At 41.3% G+C, this 25,450-nt stretch overlaps 1 protein-coding gene across 1 annotated transcript in view; it reads left to right on the plus strand.

Moving 5' to 3' along the window:
• The window catches only part of man1a2 (mannosidase, alpha, class 1A, member 2), a 174,035-nt gene that overhangs the window by 32,183 nt on the left and 116,402 nt on the right, over positions 1-25,450 (plus strand). The window contains exon 3 of the mRNA XM_085766047.1: positions 1,519-1,780. Within this exon, the coding sequence (XP_085622173.1) occupies positions 1,519-1,780 (262 nt within the window). The remainder of the gene's footprint in view (positions 1-1,518; positions 1,781-25,450) is intronic.

Here is a 25,450-nt window from a genome sequence, read left to right on the forward strand (position 1 = left end):
ATTGAAGAATTCAGTATTTATTAATGCTTAACTAATGCTTATTGCTTAATAGCGTGTACTTATTATAAAGTGTTACCAAATATTTAAATTATCTATTAATGTAGGACCAATTATTAATCCTTCAGAGGAAATGTTTGAAGTATTCAAATGTTTGAGGTTTTTTTAAATCGTTTTTCTTGTCTTACAAACGACAGGCTAACATTTAAATTTCTACCAATTCTGTTGACATAAATTGACATTAACGTAAATTTAACCCAGTTACTGTGTATTTACCTTTACTTTGGCGTACAAAGCCGGGTGGTTTTCCTGCAGGTGACGACTCATATCAGGCGTATTTCCTCCTTTGGCTGCTATTTTATAGCGGCATGTTTGACAGGCTGGCGAGCCGTAATCGACTTAATACGTTTGTTTGGAGGGAATAAGTCTTCATCTGCTAAACTTTACCATCTCTGTCTGCAACTGGCATGGAACGAAAATAAAGTTAGTGTTGCGCTGATCTGCCAACATGGTTCCAACATCATCTTTTTTGGAAAGTGTCAGTAATTAGGGATCTTTAGGATTAAATAATTGTGGCGTTTAATACCGTGATTAATTGTGAAAACAAGGAATCGTGACGACATCCCCAGTTGGGGCGACACTTGATGCAGCAGGTCTGCGCTCGACTCCCTTTGTCTGTGCTGCAAAGCTGTAGACGGTTTCTGTTTAAATGAGCTGCAGAAGGCGAGCTGGTTGTTTGCCACAGCACCCCATCAATTAAATGCAGTGTCTGTGTGTGTGTGTGGTGATGGCTGGTTTGTAAATGTATTCATTTTCCTGGAAGCTGGTGGCTCACTTCTCGAGGCTGTGAAGCCAAGGATTTATCGCATGCATCAAAACAGCAACGCCTGTTAAGTCCTACGCGCCGGCTTGACATGACGCATGTTAAAACGCCATAAAAGCAGCAGGTTTATCACCCGCGCTCCCTCGCTACCCTGACTACTACTACTACGTCTGTCAGATTGGTGTGTCAGATGTCTGCTGTCTGCCTGCCTGCCGTCCTCACTCAGAGAGGTTCAAGGGGGAAAGACTTTCACATTAGAGACACATGGCCAAACAGGAATCCTCATACAGGCCAAAGGATGTCTGAGCTCGCTAGCTTATTATTTTTTGATCAAATGTTAGACTGGAGTGAGTGAGACTACCCACCATACGTGTAAAAAACAAACAAACAAACAACCCTCCTCCTTGTTTTCATCTCCAACACGGTGGAGTATCTGTTTCCCAAAGGATCAGTGTTTGTTCCTTAAGTTCATCGTTAATTAATTTCCAAATAAAAATCCCTCGTCGCACTTTTATTCTCCAAAGGTATCTGCTTTTTTTTGTGTGTGTGTGTGTTCCCTCTGGTTAAAGTGACTCACGGTATGGGCTCTCTGAGAATGCCAGCGGACTCTAATGGGGATCCAAAGCAAGACTAAATAATAAAAAAGGGAAAATATAAATAAAAATCTTAACCCCCCCCCTTCCCTTTGTCTCCTACAGAGAGGAAGAGGAGAGCCTGCGGGACAAGATTCGGGCGGACCATGAGCGAGCGCTGCAGGAGGCAAAGGAGAAGCTAAGAAAGTCACGTGAGGAGCTGCAGGCTGAGATTCAGACGGAGAAGAACAAAGTGATGGAGGATATGAAAAAGAAAGACACGGGGCCTAAACCTTTGCCTCCCGTCCCCATGCCCAAAGTGGTGGGCGTCAGCGACGGAGAGCCGCCAGATCCTGACGTCAAAGAGAAACGAGACAAGATCAGAGAGGTAAGATGACCTTGAGGGATATACAGGTGCATCTCAATAAATTAGAATATCCTGGAAAAGTTTATTTATGTCAGTAATTCAATTCAAAAAGTGGAACTATAGATCCATTACACACAGAATGAAACATTCATGTCTTTAATTTCTTTTAATTGTTATGATTATGACTCACATTTTAATGGAGATCTACAATTCAGTCTCTCAAAAAATGTGAATATTACAAAAGACCAATTAAAAAAAAAACAACCTTTTTAATATGGAAATGTTGGCCTTCTGAAAAGTATGTCCATCTATGTGCACTCAATACTTGTTGGTTGGGGCTGTTCATTTATTGAGATGCACCTGTGTAACATGAACCTAATGCTTTTTTTTTGTACTTGTATGATGTGGTTTTTGGCCTGTGTGCGCAGTAGAGTTGCCGTGGTAGCTGGTGCTCCAGGTGTGAAGTCACCGACTGAATGCATAACTTGCAGTAGCATAGCATCCTTGCTCAAATAATACTAGTTAAAAAAAAGACAAAAATTGAAGATTTGGTGTGGAAAATGAAAAGCAAAAGCATCTAATTGCCAAAAAGGAACCTGATAACATTAATGAGGCGATCTGCAGCTTCTGTCTGATGAAGGCGAAGGCATCCAGCAACATCTGGATGGAGGTACCCCGTCTAATCCACAGATGTTGAGCTGACACGTCTTTTCTTGTAAAAAAAAAAAAAAGAAAAAAAGTGGAGTTTTATTAACCCCAGTGGGAAAATTTCCACACTGTGCAATCCCTGCTAGTGCATGGAAACCCTTCATGGGATTGATGTGTCTGATGAGGTTATTTCACCGATTCTTACTGGTGGGGCTGAATTCACACTCCAGAGAATCGTGTTAGTGGGAGTGGAGCAGGAGCAATCAACGACACGCCGCTCAAAGCTGTTAAAGCCCAAGCTGTGGCTGTATTTCTTAATATCGGTGTATCTGTCTTCTTATTGATCCGTCAGTGTGGGAGTCCCTCAGGTAAAAGCATTCGTAATGATACAACTGAGCTTTAGCTTTATAGATGTCAAACCGCCTTTATTCTACATTATAATTTACATATTTGTGTTTTAATCAAGAGATCTAATGGATTTTGTGAGAAAGAAAGTACCACTACCAAATCCTGCTGATATTCTGTGCGTCAACATTTCTCTCAGAAAATATATTTCCAATAGAGCTATTGACATGAAATGTTCACCAGGTGTGGGCAACAACCCAAGTAATGCACACATACAAAGAAATCCAAACATTTATGTCCATAAATTCAGTAATGTGTAATAAAGTGAAATGACACAGGGAATAAGTATTGAACACGTAAAGAAAAGGAGGAGGTGCAAAAAGGTAAAGAAGGAAAGAAAACAGCTGGAGTCTGTCAGTATTTAGAAAGTAATCCTGTCCCCTATCAGTGCAAAGTAATATCAGCTGCTTTAGTCCAAAGTATGAAAAGGTTTCTCATCATGATGGGTAAAAGGCAAAGAGCTTCTCAAGACCTTCAGAAACTTATGTTGCAGAACATCCTGATGGCGTCGGTTACAGACGAGTCTGAATGCACCGTTTTATCCGTTAGTGCCGTTAATCCAGAAGTGAAAAGAACATTTCACCATAAACTGGCCACGACCTGGAGCTCCTCGCAAGATTTCTGACAGAGTCAAAAGAAAACTAAGAAGAGTCGTTCAAGAGCCAAGGAGCATTGAGACCTGGAATCAGCAGATACAGTTGTAAAAAAACAACAAAATAATGAGTAATAGACTCAACCGCCATGGCCTCTATGTATGTCCACCATGCAAGTCTATTGAAGTGCTCAATACGTATTTTCCCTGCTGTATATTATATATTTATATATTGACATATGGGGCGCACAGGGTTTTGGGCATTAGTCCACAGCGAGCACCATCTTGCAGCAGACTGGGGTGAAAAGTCGTGGCCACAGGATTTCTGTCTTTGGTGAAATTTAAATCCCCAACGTGTGTGCGTGCGTGCGTGCGTGCGTGCGTGCGTGCATGTGTCTGTACTGTACATCTGAGTGCATTTCTGCTGCACGCTGTCTGTTTCGGCGCCAGCTTTTATTGAAGGCAACGCCGGGCCAGACGGTGAGCGCTGCCCGTGCTGAATGCAGATGGTGCTATCTGGTCTCGCACTCTGTAGACACCACCATGCCCACCTCCACCTCCACCTCCATCTCCACCTCCATCTCCCCCCTCCCCACCAAACTCTGCAAGTTCTCCTGCATAATTACCTCGTATCGTCTCTCCTGAAACGGCACTTGGAGTCAGACCACTCGCCGCCGCACATGGGAGCTGGCCTATTCACTCCAAACCCGCCTTTGTCTCTAAATGTCCCTTTTGTTCCCTTCATAATTACCATTCTGAGAGAATGCCATACACTCCCAAATGAGAAAGAAACTAGCAGCTGTATGGGCCACGGCACAGCACAGCACAGCACAGCACACTCCCACTTTTCCTGATTGCTGTGCGATATACCAAGGAGAAATCACAATCGCACAATAGTGAATACTGAAGACTGAAGGCAGCCATTTGGCCAGTTTCTCCGACGCTGTCAATTCACGCTCCCAGGGAAGGGAGTATCAGCATCCATCTTGTTGTCGTGCTTGTTGCATGTCGATGGTGAGCAGCAGTTCAAGCTGAGGTGGCTGTTGAGTCGTTTACCACATTACTTTCCATAGAATTGAGGCATCTGTCCGACCCTTTTCTTCAAGCATTATTTTCTCTTGGTGCAAAATCTCGGTTCCCTCTGCAGAGTTGACTGACTGACTGAATCTGTGACTGTGAGGGGATCAATGATCTCTATTTTTCCCCTCTGGTTTTAATGACCGCAGTGGGGTTGAATGATCAATTTTGATTATTCTTTCAATTTCGAAGCTGTGAAAGGCTCTTTTCCACTGAAAACGCCAGACAAGCTGTTCACTCTTTCTTTCTGTGGAGATTTCAGCCATTGATTCTGACTGTGCAGAGCAGTTTTCTTACACTTATGTTCAGTTCTCCATATTTACTAGGAAATCCACATTGGACCAACGCTTTCATTTTGATAGCAGGTGGTTTCCATTATCTCACACTCTCACCCTAAGTCAAAGGATTACAAAACATTTTTGTTGGATTATTATTGCAATTTCCTAAAGGCACCATTTCTGTCTTCACTACACTCAAGAAAGGTGTCATGCATAAACAAATCATATCTTGATTACCTGCTTTTAATTAACTGGGCTATTTTAAAGGTTTTTATCCTATTTGTTGTACTAATTATAAGGGATTGTTGTTGATAGTGTATATTTTTTATAGTTTGACTAATTGCTCGACTATATTTTTGTAGTTTAACTTAATTGTTTAACTATTTTGGTTGTCTTATGATTTAAGGAAGTCCTCCTCAACAAGGTGACGACAAATGGGGATCCATGTAAAAATAAACACATCACAAAGTTACAGAAGTGTGAAAGCGAAGGTGCATTTTTCTGTTAACTGACATGCTTTATAATGAAAACACACATGGATATGTTACTGCAGACAATATGGGCCTCAATATCAGACTGGCTGTTGTTATGTGGCTCTTCACTCGGATCATTAATTTGCATTTGGCAAATCACAGCATCCCAAGAAAAACAACTGCTCCAATAATCTGGTTTACTTAGCTCGATGTCTGAAGTGATGGTAATCATGAGGCTCGATGATTAATAACATATTTTTTCTACACTCAAACATGTGTTATCAGCATCTTGGTTGCTGGTTATGGTAACTATGGAGACACTCTCGGCTCCTTCATTCCAACTGGGTTTTTTTTGTAGAAATCAGAGAAAGTGGTGCGATGGAGCAGGAAGCCTCTGTTTCTCTGTGGACCTGTCATGTCACTCAGACCTTTTGTTCTGCCAGAAACAGAAGCGAACCTTGTTTCCCACCAAATTCATAGTTCATTGATTTAAAAAAAAAAAAAAAAAAGACCTCTCCTTTTTCTCCACTCGCATTAGCTCAGAGCTCTGTGCTCTTTTGGTTTTCTGCTAATTACACCGCCTGGACATTAGTGGCCATTAAACCTTTGTCTGTAGATAGAGAGAGCTGTGGGGCAATAAAAAAAAATGAATGGAATGAATTTGACTATTAACTGTTCCAATACTATTCACCTGTCACATCATGAGGTATTGTCGGCCCAGAACTGCTAAAAAAATAAATAAGCCGGCAGTTGCGGTTAATGGGCCACGGCACAAAGACACAGTTCACTTTCTGTGAGGTTTGTTCATCAATAACGTTGGAAAAACACTGGTTTGTCGAATGCAGAAATCAAAATAACGTTTAATCTAATAGCAGAAGGTAATGGTTTCCCTGCAGTTTCCATTACGGTTCAATGAAGAGTTCTTAATGCGGCGTGCTCTCGCTATTTATGGTCAAGCCTCTCTTATGTACTTAGCTGCTTTGTGTTAAGATAAATGCATAACCTCTTGAATTTAGATGTTGGATTTGCTTATTTAAAATCACACAGTGGACACTTCAGTGTCTCTTTGCATTTTGAAGGTCACTGTTAACAGTATACAAACATAACTTTTGAAAAGTACTCGACAAGCAGGCTTTTATTTCTGATCAAAGAGCAGAATCAAAACAAAACAGCAGAGAAGAGGTTTCACAAACTGGCTCAGATAAAATCTAAAATAAATTAAAAACAAACGACCAACAGTAATGTCCTGATTATTATGATCTCAGGCGTAATGAAACTGATGGAAACTTGGCTTAGTCTGCATCTTTGTATGGGACATTTTCATCGCTACTGACATTTTAATTGGAAGATGTATCAATATGATGATAGAATAAGAATAGTAATGATTTTTGAGCTTTTTAAAACAAATAGTTGTTGATAGTTTTGATCGTCAGCAGATGAACAGTTAGTAATCTACTTAGCCTCCTTTGGCGGAGACGGGAGGACGACCTCCAGAAGTTCCCAACATCATTAACCACTTATCACAAGGAAGTGACGCAGACTGCCTTTTAATTGGCAGCTGATTAGTGGTAATTGCGACGCCACGTCACCACAGACTTGAACGGAAAGGAAGAATCTCTCACATCTGAAGTCTCCGGCTCATCAGGACATGTTAACGACGTTTGAAGGCGGTATAGTTCTGCCTGTCGACTCAACCCTCCAGTCACTCAGCCCTGACCGCTGACCGAGTGAAAAGCAAACGATAACGGATTTGTGGCCGGCACTGGAGAGGCTGCGTGTGTGTGTATTTCCCCCCCTAAAGAGCTGTGGACTGAGGCTGTAAAGCTCAGATAAATCGATGGCCGGAGCAGCCCTTTTAAAGTCAAAGTCAAGTAAAGTCAAATTTTATTTATACAGCCCGATATCACAAATCACAAATTTGCCTCAGGGGGTTTGGAGCTGTCTTTACAGAGCATGATATCCTCCGTTCGTAGACCCTCGAATTGGATAAGGAAAAGCTACCTCCAACAGCTGGGAAAGGATCTGTGAGTGCAGAACAGAGCACATATTAGATTTACAGTATGGATGACAAAGCAACAGATTGTAGACATGTATGAAGACGACTTCCAGATGCAGCACCACTTCCTCTCCCACCATGGAAACCTGGAAAGACGAGAGGTGCACCAGGTGCATCATTGACACGTCTTAGGAGGAAGAAAACAAACACACAGAAGGAGGAGGAAGAGGAGAGACAAGGACAATATGAACACAAGGGACAGAGAAAGAGAGACAAGGAGGACACAGGGACTCCTGTAGGACGAAGATCCAAATCCAGAACATCTGGAATGAGGCAGGGGAGGGAGCGAAGTCCCAGGACGGCGTCTGCATCCAGCACAGAGAGCCGAGCCGAGTGAAACACAGAGGACAGGAGAGGAGAAAATAGAGATGGGCACGCCGCCTGGATGCTCAAATGCTGGAGGGAATAAACAAAGGAATCAAAGGAATCACCCTCATCCAGCCCCTGTTAGCAGCCTCATAAAATCATCTCTTTTCCCAGGGATTGTGGTGTTAATTTGTGCCGAACAATGAGCACTTCTCATCCTCCGACAACACTGCATATCATTTAAGTCTTAACGGAATTAGCAGGCGTGGAAAAAAAAAAGAAAGAAATAATATAAATGGGTAGTTTCAAAATGTTACAGCCATTTCTCTATGGTGGTGTGTTGTTGTTGTAGTAGTTGTTTGTTTTTTATTTTCTCTCCAACATGAATTGTGGCAGGATGACAAATTAGTTTTTGTAAGGCAGTCGTGGTTTTGCTTGTGCGACGCTTGGTGCTGTCTTGTAAGGCAGCAAGTGGTGGGTGGAGGTGGCGTTTGACGACCCTTGTCGTGTGCAGAAGACATGATGCACATCTATACATACATAGCTCATTATGTTAACAGGACTCCAAGCTGCTGGATGTTTAAATTAACGTGGAGTTGTGTATGTGATCTATAAGCAGCAGTTGTGCATTGTTGTCATGACTGCTGTTTAGTGACATAGATATTTTTTACACTGTAGATGTGATCACCGTAATGCTGCATTGTCTGTGCAGGTTGTAATTATTAAAAAAAAAAAAACCTTGTGGGAAATAGGGCTGTCAGATCGAACTTCGGTATCGAACAGAATTCAAATTATTTTGAATATGAGAACATTTGAAAGTGGAAGCTGACGTTCGGACGTGTGCCTTCCACAACGACACAAATTAATATAGTGCGTCGCAACATTTGGGGTTGTAAACATGTTGATAAAACAAACAATTTAGTTGTTGTGCACGACGTAGAGCTACAGTTTATTCGGCTCGGTTAGTGCGCACCTCACCTTTGCGATCGATCCGCGGACCACTTGGATGCCAATCTGTGGAGAGCGATCAGAACCAATCACGGATCAACTGTGATCTGTTGCACCACTACTTATAATATTATAGGCAAGGCATCTTTATTTATATAGCGCATTTCATACCAAGGCAACCCAATGTGCTTTACATAAAGACAAAACATTTAAAAAGGACAGCGTAAAACAGCATAAAAACAATTTTTTAAAAGTGAAAAAAATTGTAAACATTAAACATGGAGTAAAAGCAAGAGCAAAGAAGAATAAAAAGTAGACAGAGAAAAGAAAATAGATAAAGTTTAAAATTCTTAGAAAGAGCTCAGCTACAAGCACATGGAAAGAGAAATGCTTTTAACCTGAATTTAAAAATACATAGGTGTTTTATAATGAGCTAAAAAAAAAACCCCACACACATTTGAATCTGATTTGGGGAGAAGATTGACAGCCCTAATTGGAAACTGATTTGGAGATTTAAGGGAAATAACTAGTCCAGGGTCAACAAGCCTGAAGCAACTGTAAAACCAAAGTTTTGTTGGCATTGGGGACCAAAATGTACAGTATTTGTGGTCATTCATTGATTATTTCAACAAACACATGCAGATGAGCTACGGAGGAGAACATAAAGATCCACCAGAGATCTTTCAAATACGTAACACAATGAAATACTTTGAAGGTTTTTGTCCTGAACCTTTCAGACTTTCTGTGAAACTGATTCCAAAGAGTGAGCTCATACAGCACTCAGCAGTCTTATCGATTATCATCTGTATGTTTGAAGTACCTGCTCTCCTTTGAAACACTCGTTCTTTCCCTCCTCTTTTCTCCAGTAGCTAAAAGTAAGATAAAGAGGTTACCTCGTCTGTATTTTCTTGTCAGACGACGTTGAGCTCCATATGTCTGAGAGACTGTTATTTCTTCAGTTCCTAGAAACCTCGGATTACTTATTTTGTTTGTTTGCTTCACTCTTTCAAATCCTCTCTTTCTCCACCTGGTTGAATATAATTTGGCCTTGGAAAAAAAGAAAAAGAAAAACTCCTTCGTCCTTCCTCAGCTCTTGTGTTTCCTTCTAGGGCTGCACGATTATGGCCAAAATGATAATCACGATTATTTTTGTCGATATTGAAATCACGATTATTAATCACGATTATACATTATGTTAGATAAAACATGTTTTTATTGCACTTTCTATTTGAAACAAACAATAGGCTATGTGAACAAGGCTTTCAGTTCAAAATAAAACGTAAAATAAAAATAAATAATAGCCTAAAATAAAATTTACCCAAGACAAAGGGCTAGCGAAAAATAAATGCCATTGCAGAGTGCAGAGGTGTCATTCTGTACAGTAGCGTACAGATACTTGTGTAAAAAACAAAAAATAAAAAATAAATCTGGTAGAAGTAGCTGCTGATTCAACTCCTTTACTCAAATAAAAGTAAGAAAGTACAGGCTCTGAAATGTAATTTCAAAGTAGGCTATAGGTAAAAAATAATTTTTGCCATCAATGATACACAGAGATGTGTGGGCAAGAGTCTGTCTAGCATGGACCAAAGCACAGCACGGGTGGTTCAGCAGCAATTTAGAATGAATTAAAAACATTTAATGAACAGACCAAGTGTTTTCACACAGGCAGCGTCCAGCAGGTCGGCCTGGCTCAACTGTGCTGCCACCAAAACGGCCATAGATCACCGTTACCGGCCGTTATGATCGCGGTCGGAACGTTTTATTTACACGACGTATGTAATTAACACCAAAACGGCCGCGTGGGGTGACGGGGTCTCGGTCCAGCTTCGAGACCACCCCGCAGCCCGACCTCGATCCGATCCAGAGCGAGACGGCGACAGTAGACAGCCTTTGGAGGTGCTGCTGACTGACCAGACACAGACACACGTCATGTCTACTGTCACCGTCTGCTGCCGACATCATCTCACTCTCACTGCAGAGTGAGATCCATACAGTCTATGAGTGAGACGTAACACCGGGCGCAGAAGGTGACACAGTACAGCAGCATCTGAAGGTGCCGACTGACCGGCCGGGACATACACTCTGGACTGTAAACAACATGTAAAGGGAGGATGCGCTCGCTTGTTAGTTAGGCAGCTTCATGGAGCCCTGACCTCTCGTTCGCCCCCTGGTGGTTGGCGGACTATTGGTTGAGAAAGGGCTTGATTTGATATGCAGCACAGCCCGTTTTTTTACATGTTAATAATCGTGACGATCATCTTAATTTAATCGTGGCAGCCAAAATCGTGATCGTGATTAAAATTCGATTAATTGTGCAGCCCTATTTCCTTCCTAGTGTTTCTCAATTTCATGACGACTCTAGGATGACAGAGATATTTAGTTACAGCTTGTGTCAAGGACGGTCGAGTCGCATCGCAACAGCAACCGAAGATTTATTCCTAAAATATTCTTAAATGCACACAGTATGTAACCTCTGCTGCAGATACCAAAAGTTTGGTCATGTTGTCAGGTAGCACTGCATCATGGGAGCTGTGGGAAGCTTCTCCCAGTTTGGATCTGTTCAGGAGGATTTCACCGGTAGCTGCATGGTGACATTTTAAAGCTCTGAATGAAGCAGTTTCACAGTGTTTTCGCCAAAAGACACCGGACGTCAGGGAAGAGTCAGGAGCTGGGATTACTGTTGACCTTTGTTTTGATTGTTTCTCTGATAATTTAAGATCCAGATGTTCAGCGGATTTTTTATTTTTTTTTGCCAGCAGCTGAGATATCTGCAGAAGAGTGTCCTCCCCTCCATAACAAACGGAGCAGGGGGGATTAAAACTTGTTTCATGTCATAAATCTGTGATTCACAGACAGTTCGGTTGACACATGACGACGGTGTGGCTGAATGTTCTCTGATCCAGACTTGGATCTCAGTGCCCACTGCTAGAGATGCAGGAGTTATAACAGCCTTTTCAGCATCAATGCCAGATCCCTCTAAAAGCATGTTAATGTATGTGCACACGCACACTTCTTAGAGCCTGCATTTTTTTTCACAGCAGCATCTCACCCACCTATTGATGAAGGCTGTCAGGAGGAGGCAGCACTTCAGTTGTGTACAGACAACGTCATTAACCCCCAGTTTAACATATGAACACTCACAGACACTGATTATTCCCATGACGTCTTTAGAGTATGTATTTCTGCGATCTCAAGGCAAGCCAGAACATGAAGGTGGTGTTTGTTCTTTGGTTTTTATTGCACACTATGTGCAGACAGTTCACCTTGAGTTATTTGATGCATTTTATATAGAAGAGATTTATCTTTTCTTCAACTCCTGATGAACGATGAGCTGTTTATACCTTTGAATATTCACTAAAGAGTCGTCATCCTGATCTGCTGCTACGATTCTGAATCAATTCAGCAACAACTAGAAAGATTTTTTTTTTTTTTTTACGTTAACAGAGCACTCGTCTACAACAGTGCAGCAGCTGGGTGTTGAGCATTTTGCACATACCGGTGTAACTGTGTTGTTAATCTACCTTTGAAAAACAGACAAGCATTTGGGCACATTTTGGATTAAACGACTCAATAATTAGCTTTGCAAGGTGAAGTGTTTCCACCTTGGTTATTGCAATTGGCTTAAATGAATTACTTTGACTGAAAAGAGCTGCTGCTTTTTTAGCTGAACTGTCAGCTCCAGTTTCGTTTGAAGCTTGTGCCCCCACCTCTTTTTTCTTTTCTTTTCTTTCTCCTGAATCAATAATTATTTTAATTCGACATTTTGAGTTTGGCGAAGCTTCCCACCCCTGTCATGAAATGTCTGGTAATATGACAGATCTATCACACCAAACTCAAAAGAGCTTAAATGTGTTTTTTTTATTTTTTTTTATAATAAATTACATAATAAGGTGAAGAGCAGAAATGATCCTAATCGTTTTTAAGTAAACGGCGAGTGTAATTATCCTCACAGAGTAGATCAAAGGTGATGGAGGGGGAGTGGCGTTCTGCCGTTCTGTCCCCGGCTTTGTTCCTCCCTCCAACCAGAAAAAGACTAAATGAAACCAAGGTCATCAATTATCTGCTTAAATCAGCGAGCGAGATCAGCGCCCTGACAGTGGAATAAGTTTTCACTGTTTTCCCTCCTTATCGTTCCCTCCCCTGAGTGTGATAGTCTTCCGTCTGTATATCATGAATTAATGGGACCAGTCTGCCTGATCGCTGCTACGGCTGTTGTCTTGTAAAACTATGAAACATGTTACGCTGCTCGAGATAACCGGGAAGCAACCGGTTATATTTCACCTCAGGAGCGGGAACGCAGGACAGAAATAAAATGTAAGCTTTCCATAACTTGTGATGTATCAGAATTGGCTGCTAAAGAAAAAAGGTGGAGACGGCTGCAACAGGGGAGTGGGTTTCTTCAGGTCCTCAGGGGCCTGATAGAAATGTTTCATGTGTGGGATGTTTATGTGGAACATGGGATTGAACACTAATCTTTAAACCATTAGTAGCTAAGAGAGTTGATGTTTGCATTAAACGGTTACATGCAGGAATTAAATAAAAAAAAACCAAAACCAACTATTTTATTTTCAGCTCAGATGGAAGCAGGTTTGAAATTCCTCACTGCTTCTCCTCTTCCACCAAAACTCAACTGAGGATCCACACGTCTCCATCAGTAATCATAAGATAAATAAATAAATAAATAAATAAATAAATACATACAGGAGTCACACTTCACACATGTTTTTGTAATCATGTGTGTGGGCGTGTGTGAAGTCGATGTAAATATAAGAAAAAAATGTATTTTATCTTGCCAATCATTGCTGCCGTCTTGGTCTTGGTTGCGAAGCAGCTACGGTTTCATCTCACCTTCGTTGGCACAAAAACAACGTCTTATTACAGACTAATTATTGTTCGTTGCATTTGGAAGAGGATAAACACTGAACGTCCAACACCTCAAAGTACACAGAAATAAGTTCTTCTTGTGTTTTTAAGGACATTTTTAGCCATATGTTGAGTGACCAACATTGGGCCTTTCAGACTGTAAATGCATATATATACTCACAAAAAGTTAGGGATATTCGACTTTTGGGTGAAATTAATGGAAAATGTAAAAAGTTCCTGCTACAGTGATATTTATCATGAAAGTAGGCCATTTTCTTGAACAATGTATTGAAATAAAAGCTAGCAACAGTGGTGGGAATAGCACAACAAAGCATATCATTGTGTCAGTAAGTCATGTGACCACAGGATGTCCACTTCTCTGCCCTTCTGTGACTCTTCCAGTCTCTCTGTGTCTCTGTTCGGTATCTGCCGATATTGAAGGGAATATGAGGCGGCATCGGAAAATACTGATGGCAGTAGCCGATCTTTATTTGTTATTGTAAACACTGGTATTGGTATCGGTATTGATATCGGCCCAAAGTTTCACATCGGTGCATCCCTACTCATGATGTCATAATGTGAACAGCATGATGAAGAAGACTGTTTCAATACAAACTGTCATTGTCACTGTCACTTGTTGTTGTGATGTTTGTGGTTAATCATCTTGTTAGAGAATAACATGGTATGTTATACGTACTGAAACACTGAACAGTTGGATATGTGCATTCAAAAGTCAAATTAAGTTCACCTGTGAAGAGTGCATTTTAGGTGCATATTGAAATTAATATCCCTAACCTTTTGAGAGTAGTGTATTTAAAAAAAAAAGTTTTTACAGTAGACTTAACTAATAAGAACTGATCATCCAACCTTAGCAAGGTGTGGGTGACGTGGGCGTTCAGGGACTTTCAGTGAAGCTCCAGCCCTCGACTGCCCCAGTGAAGGAAAGTTAAGAAAAAGTTTAGTTCATGTAAATTTATGAAATAATTTGTGAGCATTGTGAACATGCTTCTCATTGCATCTGTTGATGTAGACGAGCAGCACCGGCTTTCTAACTGTCCCGCAAGTAATTGCATAAATCAAATTATTTATTCAGCAGCTCTGTTTTCATAGTAACAGTTACTAAGCGCTGTGTTTACATTTACGTGAACTGGATGATGACTCAGCTGTTTCCTTACATTGCTTACATGCCCATTCATTGCCCTAAATATTTACCTTAAACAAACCTCCCGACGTTATGAGTTATGAGTGATGAATGAAAGAACACATGCTGTAAAAGGTTTTGCTCTCAAGAAAAAAAGCTCTAACAGCTAAGTAATGAAGATGTTTTGAAGTGTGTTGTGATTAGTAGCTTTGCCGTTCTTGTTTGGCCTTTTGATAGTTTCTGAGAGGGGAGAGAAACATTTCAGCCTTGTTGTAGCCATCAGGAAACACTAGCAGTGTGGGAGTATTTTGGATATGAGATGAGATGTTAAATGAGGCACATATTCAATTTGTAACACACATTGGGCCAAAGCGGCTGCCAGTGGGTTTAGCACATTCAGTGTTTAGAGCATCGTCATCTTCACCATTCATTCCTACCCCAGTCCAAGTGAATATATATACTATATGTGATTTTTATTTTATTTTTTATAATACAGCGTTAAAACTTTCCAGTCACACACATAGTATAGGGGTTAGTGAAGCAGATGTATTGCAGTATTTATCGCTTCAAAAGCTCCTCATGGCTTGTAATTCTTTATTCTTGAGCTAAATTGTGTTTTTCTCCACCGTTTGTGAAAATACTTGAAACACTTGAAATACTTGAGCCCTGTCAAAAGCCCAGACTACTTGTCTGTCTGAGAAAGTGAAGATGTGAGGAATGTGACGGTAGCTAGTGTTTAAAATACAAAAAAAAAAAAAAAACTCCACATTTTTCCAACTCCAGATCTAAAAAACACATCTGAACCAACTCAAAGCACTCAGATGAAACCTGTGATGTCTAGTAACTCTGGTGTACAATCACTTTCTAGCCACCGTTCTGCACTAAATACCTAAGGTGACTCGTCCTGTACCTTTTTAGAAAGACTTACCGTGAAAATATGATGTCTTCGCTTCTAACAAGGTGAATGTTACACAGAGAGCGGATGACTCATTTATACCTTCTTCATCTTAAATCTGCTCCTGTGAAAACCTTAAAGACACTTTAAATTCTTTGATGACCAGAGACCTTAATAGCGCTGCTTTAAAAAAAATCTTCCTTTGCGTGAGGGGGAGCCACATTATAGGCTTTAGTAGAAGATAAAGACAGAATGGAAGTGAACATACAGGACACTCACAGGTTCATTGAATACATCGCAAAATATAGATGGAGATAATTTGTAAAGCATTGTGGTAATTCACACCTATAGGGATCTAGCTTTTCGACCCTTTGGTGTAGTCATGCCCCCTCTCTTTCCCCTAATTTTCTGTCTCCGGCACACCGTCTCTATCATTATAAAGGCCTTAAAAAGCCTTTAAAAAAAATCTAAAAAACTATTTCAAAGTTCATTCAGATCAAAATGATCCAATTCAGGTTCAACTCCATGCTGACCTCCTTCTAACCGTCCATCATTAGGCCTCCCAAACGAAATGAATTATTGTGACATTGAAGAATCATAGATATGAATATGAATTAAATGTCAAGTTTAAGAATAATGCAACCTGCTGGGACCAGTTTGCATTAAAACTTGTGTTTTTTTTCCCACTTCTTTGTGCATAAATCTGCTTAGAGATGCTCAAACAAACTCTACAGCAGCAGTAAATGCGTCTGTATCACTTTGGCCACTGTTGAAGCTGGGCCTTGTGCTGTAAAACTGTACTTCATCATTTGTAAACTGATTTATTCAGTTCAGCGTTCACAAACAATACAAACAAGTTAATGCCCAACACTGAAAGAGATACTGCATTAAAAGGATAATCACCTATAAAGAGTCTTGTAATTAATTAAGATGTGGCTTTTTTAGACCTATTCAAAGTCTCAGGACAAAAACATATCAACACATTTTTCATTCCAGAGATGGATAAAACTGACGTCACAATGTTAGTGGGCGCCATACATCACTCTGAGTGAAACCGTATCTTAACCCATTATCTACAACCGCTGGCTTGGAAGCTGTATAAAAAGAGCCGATCTGGATTCCTTCACTGTCTTGATTTCATGGTGAATTTATTACCACCACCCGGTGCCCTAAGTGCCACGAATGTATTTACTGCAAGAAGCAATTCAGATGTCACATTCTCGCCACCCTTGTGCATCTTCTGAAAGGCCTTTCCATTAAGCCAGATAGAAAAAGCCTCCATAGAGCGAGCTGAAAGGAGATGGGGAAAGTCGAGGGCGGGCGGGCAGGCGGACGGGAGGGTGGACGGACAGGCGCTTTAAATCAGTCAAACTGACTCTGGAGGTCGCGCACAGCAGCAGCAGCACATGAGTTCAGCTCTCCTGCTCCACAAACCTCCCAAAAAGCTGCGTTGCCTCTTCTGGGGTGAGCTTAGCTGGGTTTTTAATTTTTTTTCTGCCACCCCGCCCCAAACAATGGTGAAAAGTAATGGCCTTGCTCTCAGCTGCTGGCTCGAAGGGGATTTATGAATATTTCAGTGCCCTGTGGTTGTCTGTGTCCCTACATTGTAATTGTGTGTGTGTATGAGAGCGTGGCACATGAGGATGAGGAGGGTGCATGAATCACAGCCGTTGGTCCTTTGGGGAAGGGAGATGGCTGGGGGCAGATTGTGCTTCTTTTCTAGAGCAGGCAGCAGCAGCAAGCAGGAAATTGGCTGGCACTGTGAAGGTCACAGCTCCTAATAGACTGCGCAGTCTTGTTGGACATCAAGACGGAGGCCAACCTGCCAGCTGTCAGCTGATTTCCTATTTTCTTTTAGTCCTACAAGTTTTATTAAAGGGGAACGATGCAAGTCCGGTCGCTTTTTTCCCGCTTTTCTTCTAACCCTCCTCTCGGCCATGTGTTTTCAACGAAGAAGTGAGAAATCAATCAATAGAGTGGTACATAATGTTATATATCACTTAACGATGTTAAGTGTATATTTGTGTAGTCTTATCTGTCATAAACAAGAGATTACAGGTTATGGGGCGCGTTTGTGTTGTGGTGCCGCAGAGACGAGAGCTGGGACACCGGATCGGAGGCTCGGTTTTCAGCCAAGAGACGCTGGGTGGAAGGCAGAGAGCCTCCATTCTCCCTGTAGCAAGTTACAAGTCATTTATTTAGCCATCACAATTACTCTGAAGCTGTTTAATTAAGGTAAAAATGAAGCATAGTTCCTCTTTAACAAGACCGGTCGCTTTTCCGCTGTTTTGCTAACCCTCCTTTCGGCCCATGTGCATTTGTTTTCAACGAAAACGAGAAAGCAATCAATAGATCGGTACATAACGGTATATATCATATACGATGTTATGATGTGTATATTAGTGTAGTCTTATCTGTCATAAACAAGAGATTGCGGGTTACAGGGCGCGTTTGTGTCGCAGTGCAAGGAGACGAGAGCTGGGACACCGGGTCGGAGGCTAGGTGGAAGTCAGATAGCCTTCATTCTCCCTGTAACAAGTTACAAGTCATTTAACCATCACAATTACTCCAAAGTTGTTTAATTAAGGTAAAAATGTAGCATAGTTAAGCTAAAAATCCTGCGTAATTTCTCTTTAAAAAAAATCTGAGCGCTGTGCAGAGAAGAGATGCAAAGAAAAAGAGAAGAAAAGCAACTATATCCTTGTTTATTACTGCACAATTTCAATTATAGGTTCCTGTGTGCGTGATGGTGTCAAACAACTTGTGGAGCGGTTTTTAATGAAGCCAGTGTTAAGTGTTTACCTCAGGTCGAGTGTTAATTTGTTGAGGTTGACCCTGGGGGGGGCAGCAGCATTAAGCATATAGAGATTTCGGCAAAGCAGCAGAGCAGTAAATGTGTGACTTATCTCCCGTTGGCACATTACTGCACCTTTCTGGAGGACTTTTAAATTGGACTCCTCGCTTATTTGGAAATTCCTTTTAAACCACTGAAATGGAAATACAAGAGAGAGTCTTTTTGGTGGGTGGGTGGGCCGAGTCGACCACATAAATTCATCACATGAGCACCACAACCACCACCACCGCCGCTGCTGCTGCTGCTGCCGCTGCCTCCACATTCAAGGCTTCACTTTTTCACTCTCAGGCTCGTCGGTTGATAGGAAGAAGAGGGAAAGAGAGGTTTTTAATCTCCCTCCGACTCTGACCTTAATAACACAGGGGCCACTCCTGGGCTGCCAGTTCGTTCCAAAGCGAGCTCGAGCGTATAATGTGGCATGATTAATAAATTTACAGCGCTGGTAGATAGTCTATGTGACTGGGGCCCGCATAGAAACACGCACATCATCACGGCAAGCAAGAAGAAAAGGTAATAGACGTCTACACTGTGACAGTCTTCCCAATCTTCTCAGGCACAGAATAAGACAAGGGATGATTTATGGAGTCGGTGCCGAGGAACCCGAGACACAGATACCACATGTTACTTTACTGTGTGAGTGTGAATGTGGATGGAGACGTGTTCACTGATTGATGGTGATACACAGTGTGACTCAGGGGTCACCTCCAGATGCCACAGATGGCCGGTCCTCACAGAGACAGATAACAAGAACAGTAAGGTGTCTCTTTTTAAGTCAATAGCTGCGTTTTCCACTGCAAGAGTTCCTGGTAAAGAGAGAGAGGGAACTTTTACAGGAACCATCCTCTCACTCGACCGCAGCGCAGGGCTGTCAGAACGAACTTACTATTCAAACAGAATTCAAATTATTTTAAAAACGAGAACATTTGAAGGTGGAAACTGAAGTTCGGACGTGTGCCTTCCGCAATGACGCAAATTAACAACAATTAGCGTTCGGGCTAGTAAACATGTTGATAAAACAGTTTTGTTGTTGTTGTGCGCAACATAGAGCTGCAGCTTCAAATATACGAGCAGAGTTTTTTTTTAATTGCCCTTTTATTCGGCTGGGGCGGTGCGCCTACGTGTTCCCACACTACATGATTCAAGATTCAAGAAGATGCACACCATTTTTTTTAATCGATCGATCCATGGAGAGCGATCGTTACCGATCACGGATCAACTGTGATCCGCTGCACCACTACTTATAATAATTAGATTTCCATCCATTCAAAATTTTAATATTTAATATAAGAGACATTAGAAATTGAATCTGATTTTGCAACAGTTTCGATCATCGCTGATAGTTGAGCAGCAGTTTTTTGTTTTTGTTTCTAATAAAGCTGAGTTTTTAAACTGCTGTTTCGATCGCACGATCGTGTATTTATCATACTTTTTTGTTTTACTACTACTACTTTCATAAGTCTTTTACTGTCTTATTCTCTTTTTTCGGCTGTGAAGATACTTTTTTAATAATGATGGGTTTTTAAAAATAGCGCTTATTTCGGGGCTTTCTCTTGGCGTTGCATCCCACTTTGATGCCCAATCAGCGTGAGGTTTTCAGGGCTGATCTACCCCGAGGCAGGGACTCCTTTCAGCCCCGTAACAGTACTGGGAGATGGTCAGTGGAGTCGCGCACCAACGACCCCGGCCCCATAAAATTTAGTTCCTGCAGTGGAAACGCACCTAATCCAACATCTTCCTTCTTGAGCTTTGACTGATGCACTCTTCACAAAATCATCTAGTCATTGTACGTTAACTGCACATTTTGAATTCTTTCAACCTTAAATTATGTTTTCCTTTGCACAGCTCACACGATAAATTATTACTACCAGATATACAACATGATAATGGGTGTGAATTACAAAACTCAACGCTAATACCCTGTGATTTGGACATACTATATGGATGCTAATTATAAAGCACACAACACTGCTGCACCAGAGCGTACGCTTCCCTTTGTCACGAAGATGAATGCAGACGAAGATGAGAGAACAGCAGAAGAGATGTGTGTGTCTTGCCCAGTTACATGCAGATGCAGATAATTACATCTGCAGATACAATTATCTGCAGGGTGACAGATTTTGCCAGAGGTGGCAATCCAAAGCAGCCTCGGCACACATCGTCCACGAAGATGAGCATCGACATTGTGTGTGTGTGTGTGTGTGTGTGTGTGTGTGTGTGTGTGTGTGTGTGTGTGTGTGTGCGCGCCCCAGCTTCAACGCAATTAGCTCCTGTGGTGGGCAGAAGGAAGGAGGGGAGGAAAAAAAAGACTCCTCAGTAATTAACAGGTGGCAAACCTAATAAGAAAACAACAGCAGCGGCCTGCTACATGTTTGGAGCTGTATAAAGACACGGTGATTTATCCAGACTATTAATCGAGAGGCGTTTAAGGAAATGGCGGAAAGCAGACGTTTCTCTCTCTATCTCTGTGAAACCCAAACCTGAACTATTTAAACTAAGCCAGTTTCCTTAAGTTTTCCAGTAGGAGAAAGTGGAGCACAAACATGTATAGTATAGAGCGCCAGCTGCTGCTGCTGAGCGGTTTGATAAGCTCTCAGCTATTAATGAAACCCTGCCTTCAAAATCATAGTAAAAATGTAGGAAGACTTCAGTTGATTATAACTGTAACTCCAGGCAATAAATAATTCCTGTTTCATAGACTTATGCTGCATGTAAATCATATTTTATTGAAATTTAAAAAGGGGGGGAAATGTACAGAGAGATACAGCATATATTAACCATCCAATATTGAGAATATACTGTTCTATGGAATTGAGGCCAAGCTGACTAAACCCTCAGATAACACAAGAAAGTACAGCAGCATTTTCTCAGCATTTCCCAAAACTTCTGTATTGATTTCTCTTTAAAACGATCTGTGGTCTAATGACGCGTTTACTGCTGAGAAACATTGCAGCAACTAAAAACTTTTGTCAGTGTTTTACCACCGTACATATTTTTGTCTGCATCAGAACCAAGTTAGACTGTTGCAGAAACTCCAAGAGAGAAACTAGACTCATGGGGGAATATGGATAAAATAAAAACCCTGTTTATCTCAGTATTGGTATTGGCAAAAATGCCGTTGTGAACTCAGTTAAAGAAAACGGCCCACCAGGCTGTCAATTTATTGACAATTTTACCAGATTCCATTGCTACTGCACATTGGCGAGGTATTTGGAAGTAAAATGGGGGTATTTTACTGTCATACCTAATTAATATAAAGGCATTAAATTGGGATGTGAATCATAGAGAGATGGGTTTTCAAAAAGCGCTCTAATAAAGTGTATTTGTGGAAAGGATTACAGTGATTCCAGCCTCACCGAGCAGCTGCCACAGAAAACACCATGAATCACGATGAAGGGACAGACTGTGTTTGTCTGTCTGCGTTACTTTGGAGAGTTGTCAGGGTTGAACAGGCTGTCTTCATCCCACAACCACCAGTGCTCCTGGTTTTGCCGTCATGCTCCACAGTCCCAGATGTAGTAATTCACAGCGGGTTGTAGCTGACAAGACGACTAACCACCATCAGGACTCACAGGGAGTAAAGGCCGAGTGTGACGGAGGAAGAGACGTTGGATAGGAACCGTTGACACGGTGGTTTTGGTTCGTGTCCAGTTCAGTTTGAAGCGGCCGAGCGGTTTCACATGTGTTACATGTTTCCACGTCATGGATATTGATCGCTCCCTACAGTAGCAAATAGTGTTGAATGTAAGTTATACAACAAGTAGTTTCCGACCAAGCAATCTGATTGGTCAACAAGAAATTTGCTCAAATCAGCATTAACAGCACGCCTGACTCATCACTAAAAATATTACTCCACCATGTCATGTTGTTGTATTCATCTCTATGGTAACCATCCATGGATTTTAATTTTTAATTTTTAGAAACATTATTTTACTCCTGTCAGCTGCCAAAGTCACATTTATAGAACAATTTAATCAACATTTTTTAGTTAATGTGCTGCAAACTGCCCCATTTTCTCTCTCTCTCTCTCTCTTTTCTCGAGTTAACACAAACACAGAAACTTTCGGCTTTTGGCTCCAAACGATCTCAAAACTTATATAATTAAGGAAATACTATTAGAGATAGATAGAAAGAAATAGAGACTATTATTTTGTCAATTTCTATTGTGTAAATAAGCCTGGACTATTGGGATTTTATTCTTCAATAGACACTCATGTGCAATACCTGAGCATGTATTTTTTCAAAACCAAGCAGCACTACTTTTTTTTTTTCTTTATTAGGATCCCCATTAACATAAACTATTCTTCCTGGGGTCTGCCAACATTTCAAAAATATCACCATACAAAATATAACACAATAAAAACCAGCCAGTAGAGGCTCCAATAAATTAAAGGAAATGCAGAGTGCAAAAGAATACTCACAGAAATACAGAAATATACTAGGAAATAAAAACAAGAGAAAAACATCTACTGTTGGCAGAACTATAGTTCTGTAGCTATATAGTAGCTATAGCTCTTTACAGCCCGGAGGTTGTCACGGTGACTGACGGGATTTATATTTCAGGTGAGGGATGAAAAAAGTCAGGAAACAATTTTAATTGGACGCAAAATTAGGACCGCCCCTTTTGTGCATGATGAGTCATCAAACGTTCTGACGTGAAATTGGCAAATATCAAGTGATAAATGAACAATTAACACGTGGATACAAGATTAAAGCTGGAAAAATACATTTTTCATTTCTGCTTGAGATGCATTTTCTTGTATCAAACTAGAGCTATAGTACGGCTGCAGTCTCAGAGTCTCAGGGGAGTTTGAATATTTTCCGTGTGGCTGTTCCTCAGCAGCTTGGACTCTGCTCAAAGAGGAGTTATTTCCCACAGAGTATTCGAGCTTTAGTGATTCTCTGTTTTTGGAAACCAGCGTAGAGACGAGGATTCAGTGTTACGGGAAGGGAGCAGCGGTGTCTGCCATTGAAAAATGTTCAGGTAAACATGTCGTGTGTGACAAATGAAGGAATAAAGGTCCACAACACCTCTGGGGCTTTGACATTTCGGTAGACAACCAGCACCAATGCATATTAATTTACTCCTAAGCCAGTGGTAACAAGTAATTAAAAGCTATAGTAGAAGGAGGCAGTCAGGGTCAGATAATTTGACACCAATAAAACATGCAGACGTCCTCACATTAATTGCCTTGAGTCATATTTGCATCTGTTGTACTACACCCTCCATGATCTCAGTAGCAAACCTAAGAAGTGGTTTAGGATGCTTTTATCTATCTGGGAAGTCATGGTAACATAAACCACTTTAAAAGAGAGAGAAAAGAAAAACATACAATCGAAACCAGAGTTATTAGTGCTCTGAAATAAATGTTATTGGAAACGTTCATCTTGCTGTCTCTGTGTCACATTTTGAGTTGTTTTCTCCCCTCAAAGTGATCCATGAACCGTCCCCCTCATTGTCATCGCTTCTGCTGAAAGCTTGTCTCAGCGTAACACTTTAATGGCACTTTAATTTATGGCTTGTATCTCAAAGTGCTGAACAAGAAAATGCATCATTTAACAGAATTTCCCCAACTGCTGCGGCGGATCCAAACCGCACAGCACGCCGCTAAAAACACCAAAATCAGTGAGCTAAAAACACAGTTGGGGGAATAAATGTGTGTGATTTCGTCAACATTAGCCGCCCCTTTGACATCAACACCGAGCCATTTTGGTTTTTAATATTTGAAATATTGATTTAATTTAATTTAACTTTCCTCATTCAGACAGCAGTAAAATGTTGAGATTTGGCTCCCGAGTTTTTGTCTGCGACGCCTCTGCAGCCAGTTTTTCGAGGTAATTGCAGATGAGGCCCAGTTCTAATTGTGAAATGAACCGACGCACTTTAGCCAGTGCAAATGAAAAACAAAAAAACAATTTCCTCCACGCTCTCCTTGTGGTTTCTGGAGATGCTGCTGTGATGGGCAAGAGGTGGTTGTCAGGATCGATCAAAATATTGTGTCCTAATGTCCAATTAGTATTCCAAGGTCCTTTAAATAAGCAGTTTGTCAACATTGTCAAACACCACCCTGCACCGTTGCTCTTGTCCTTGGCATATGGGCCAATCAAAATTTGATGAAGCATCCAATCAACACAGATCACAGGGAGCCAGCCAACACTTAAGTGTCCATGTCACGGTGTGTATTAATTTGATTTATAATCCGCCGTGTGTGTGTGCGTGTGCATGGAGTGCGTCATGGAAAGCCATGAGGCCAAGAACACAATGAAACTCCTGGCCCTTGTCTTTATTAGCTTGGCTGCCTGCCTGCTCCAGAGAGGGAGAGAGGGAGAGAGGGAGGGAGAGAGGGAGGGAGAGGTGGAGGAGGATCTGAATACTCATCCGCTCATGGTGGCATACAGAGGGAGGCAGTTGGACCGGCAGTGAAGAGGCCAGAGATTGGTAGGGGAGGAATAAAACCTGCTGATTGGTACTTCATCAGGTCGTTACCGCTGCACTTTATCCTCCTTTTTGCAGACGACTTGTTCATCTCCACAAAGTTCCTGCTGGAGTTTGAACTTCTCACTAACTTTTCAATTCCCAGAGGCAAAAAAATGCTGCTTTCCATGTCATTTATATGCACAACAACAGTACAGCATGATGAAACTATCATATAGGTGCATTTCAACAAAGTAAGGAGGTAAAAGGTTCCTGTGGCACATTGTTGTCTGCGTTTCCACCGTGGGAAGATTATGCAAATTAGGCATGATGATGACATGCGATGTAGGTAAATGTGCTACAGCTCCATTCGTGTAGGCGTTGGTGAGACAAAGACAAACTTTTTTTGGGGCTAAAACTAAACTAAATCTCCCCAGAACTTAATTTCAGAACCTGGCAGCTCCACCTCCGTTGGAGCAGCATCTAGGGGTTCTGCAAAAGGTTCATGCTCTTCAGGGGAAGTTCCTCTAGTGGAAACACACCTTTTGTTGTTTTGTTTTTTGTTTGTTTTATTTATTTATTTATTTTATTATATTTTTTTTATCTGACTGCCTGGAGCAGCCAACACAGGATCTCTCTCCTGCTCTGAGCTCTTATGATCTTTTGCCAAATAGCGAAAAGGAACAGATGTACAAACACACACACAGAGCCTGGGCTGCTACCGAGATGATCCACCTGAGCAC

Source organism: Trachurus japonicus, chromosome 21, assembly GCF_045865225.1.
Source record: "Trachurus japonicus isolate A0001 chromosome 21, Traja_1.0".
Classification (NCBI taxonomy): domain Eukaryota; kingdom Metazoa; phylum Chordata; class Actinopteri; order Carangiformes; family Carangidae; genus Trachurus; species Trachurus japonicus.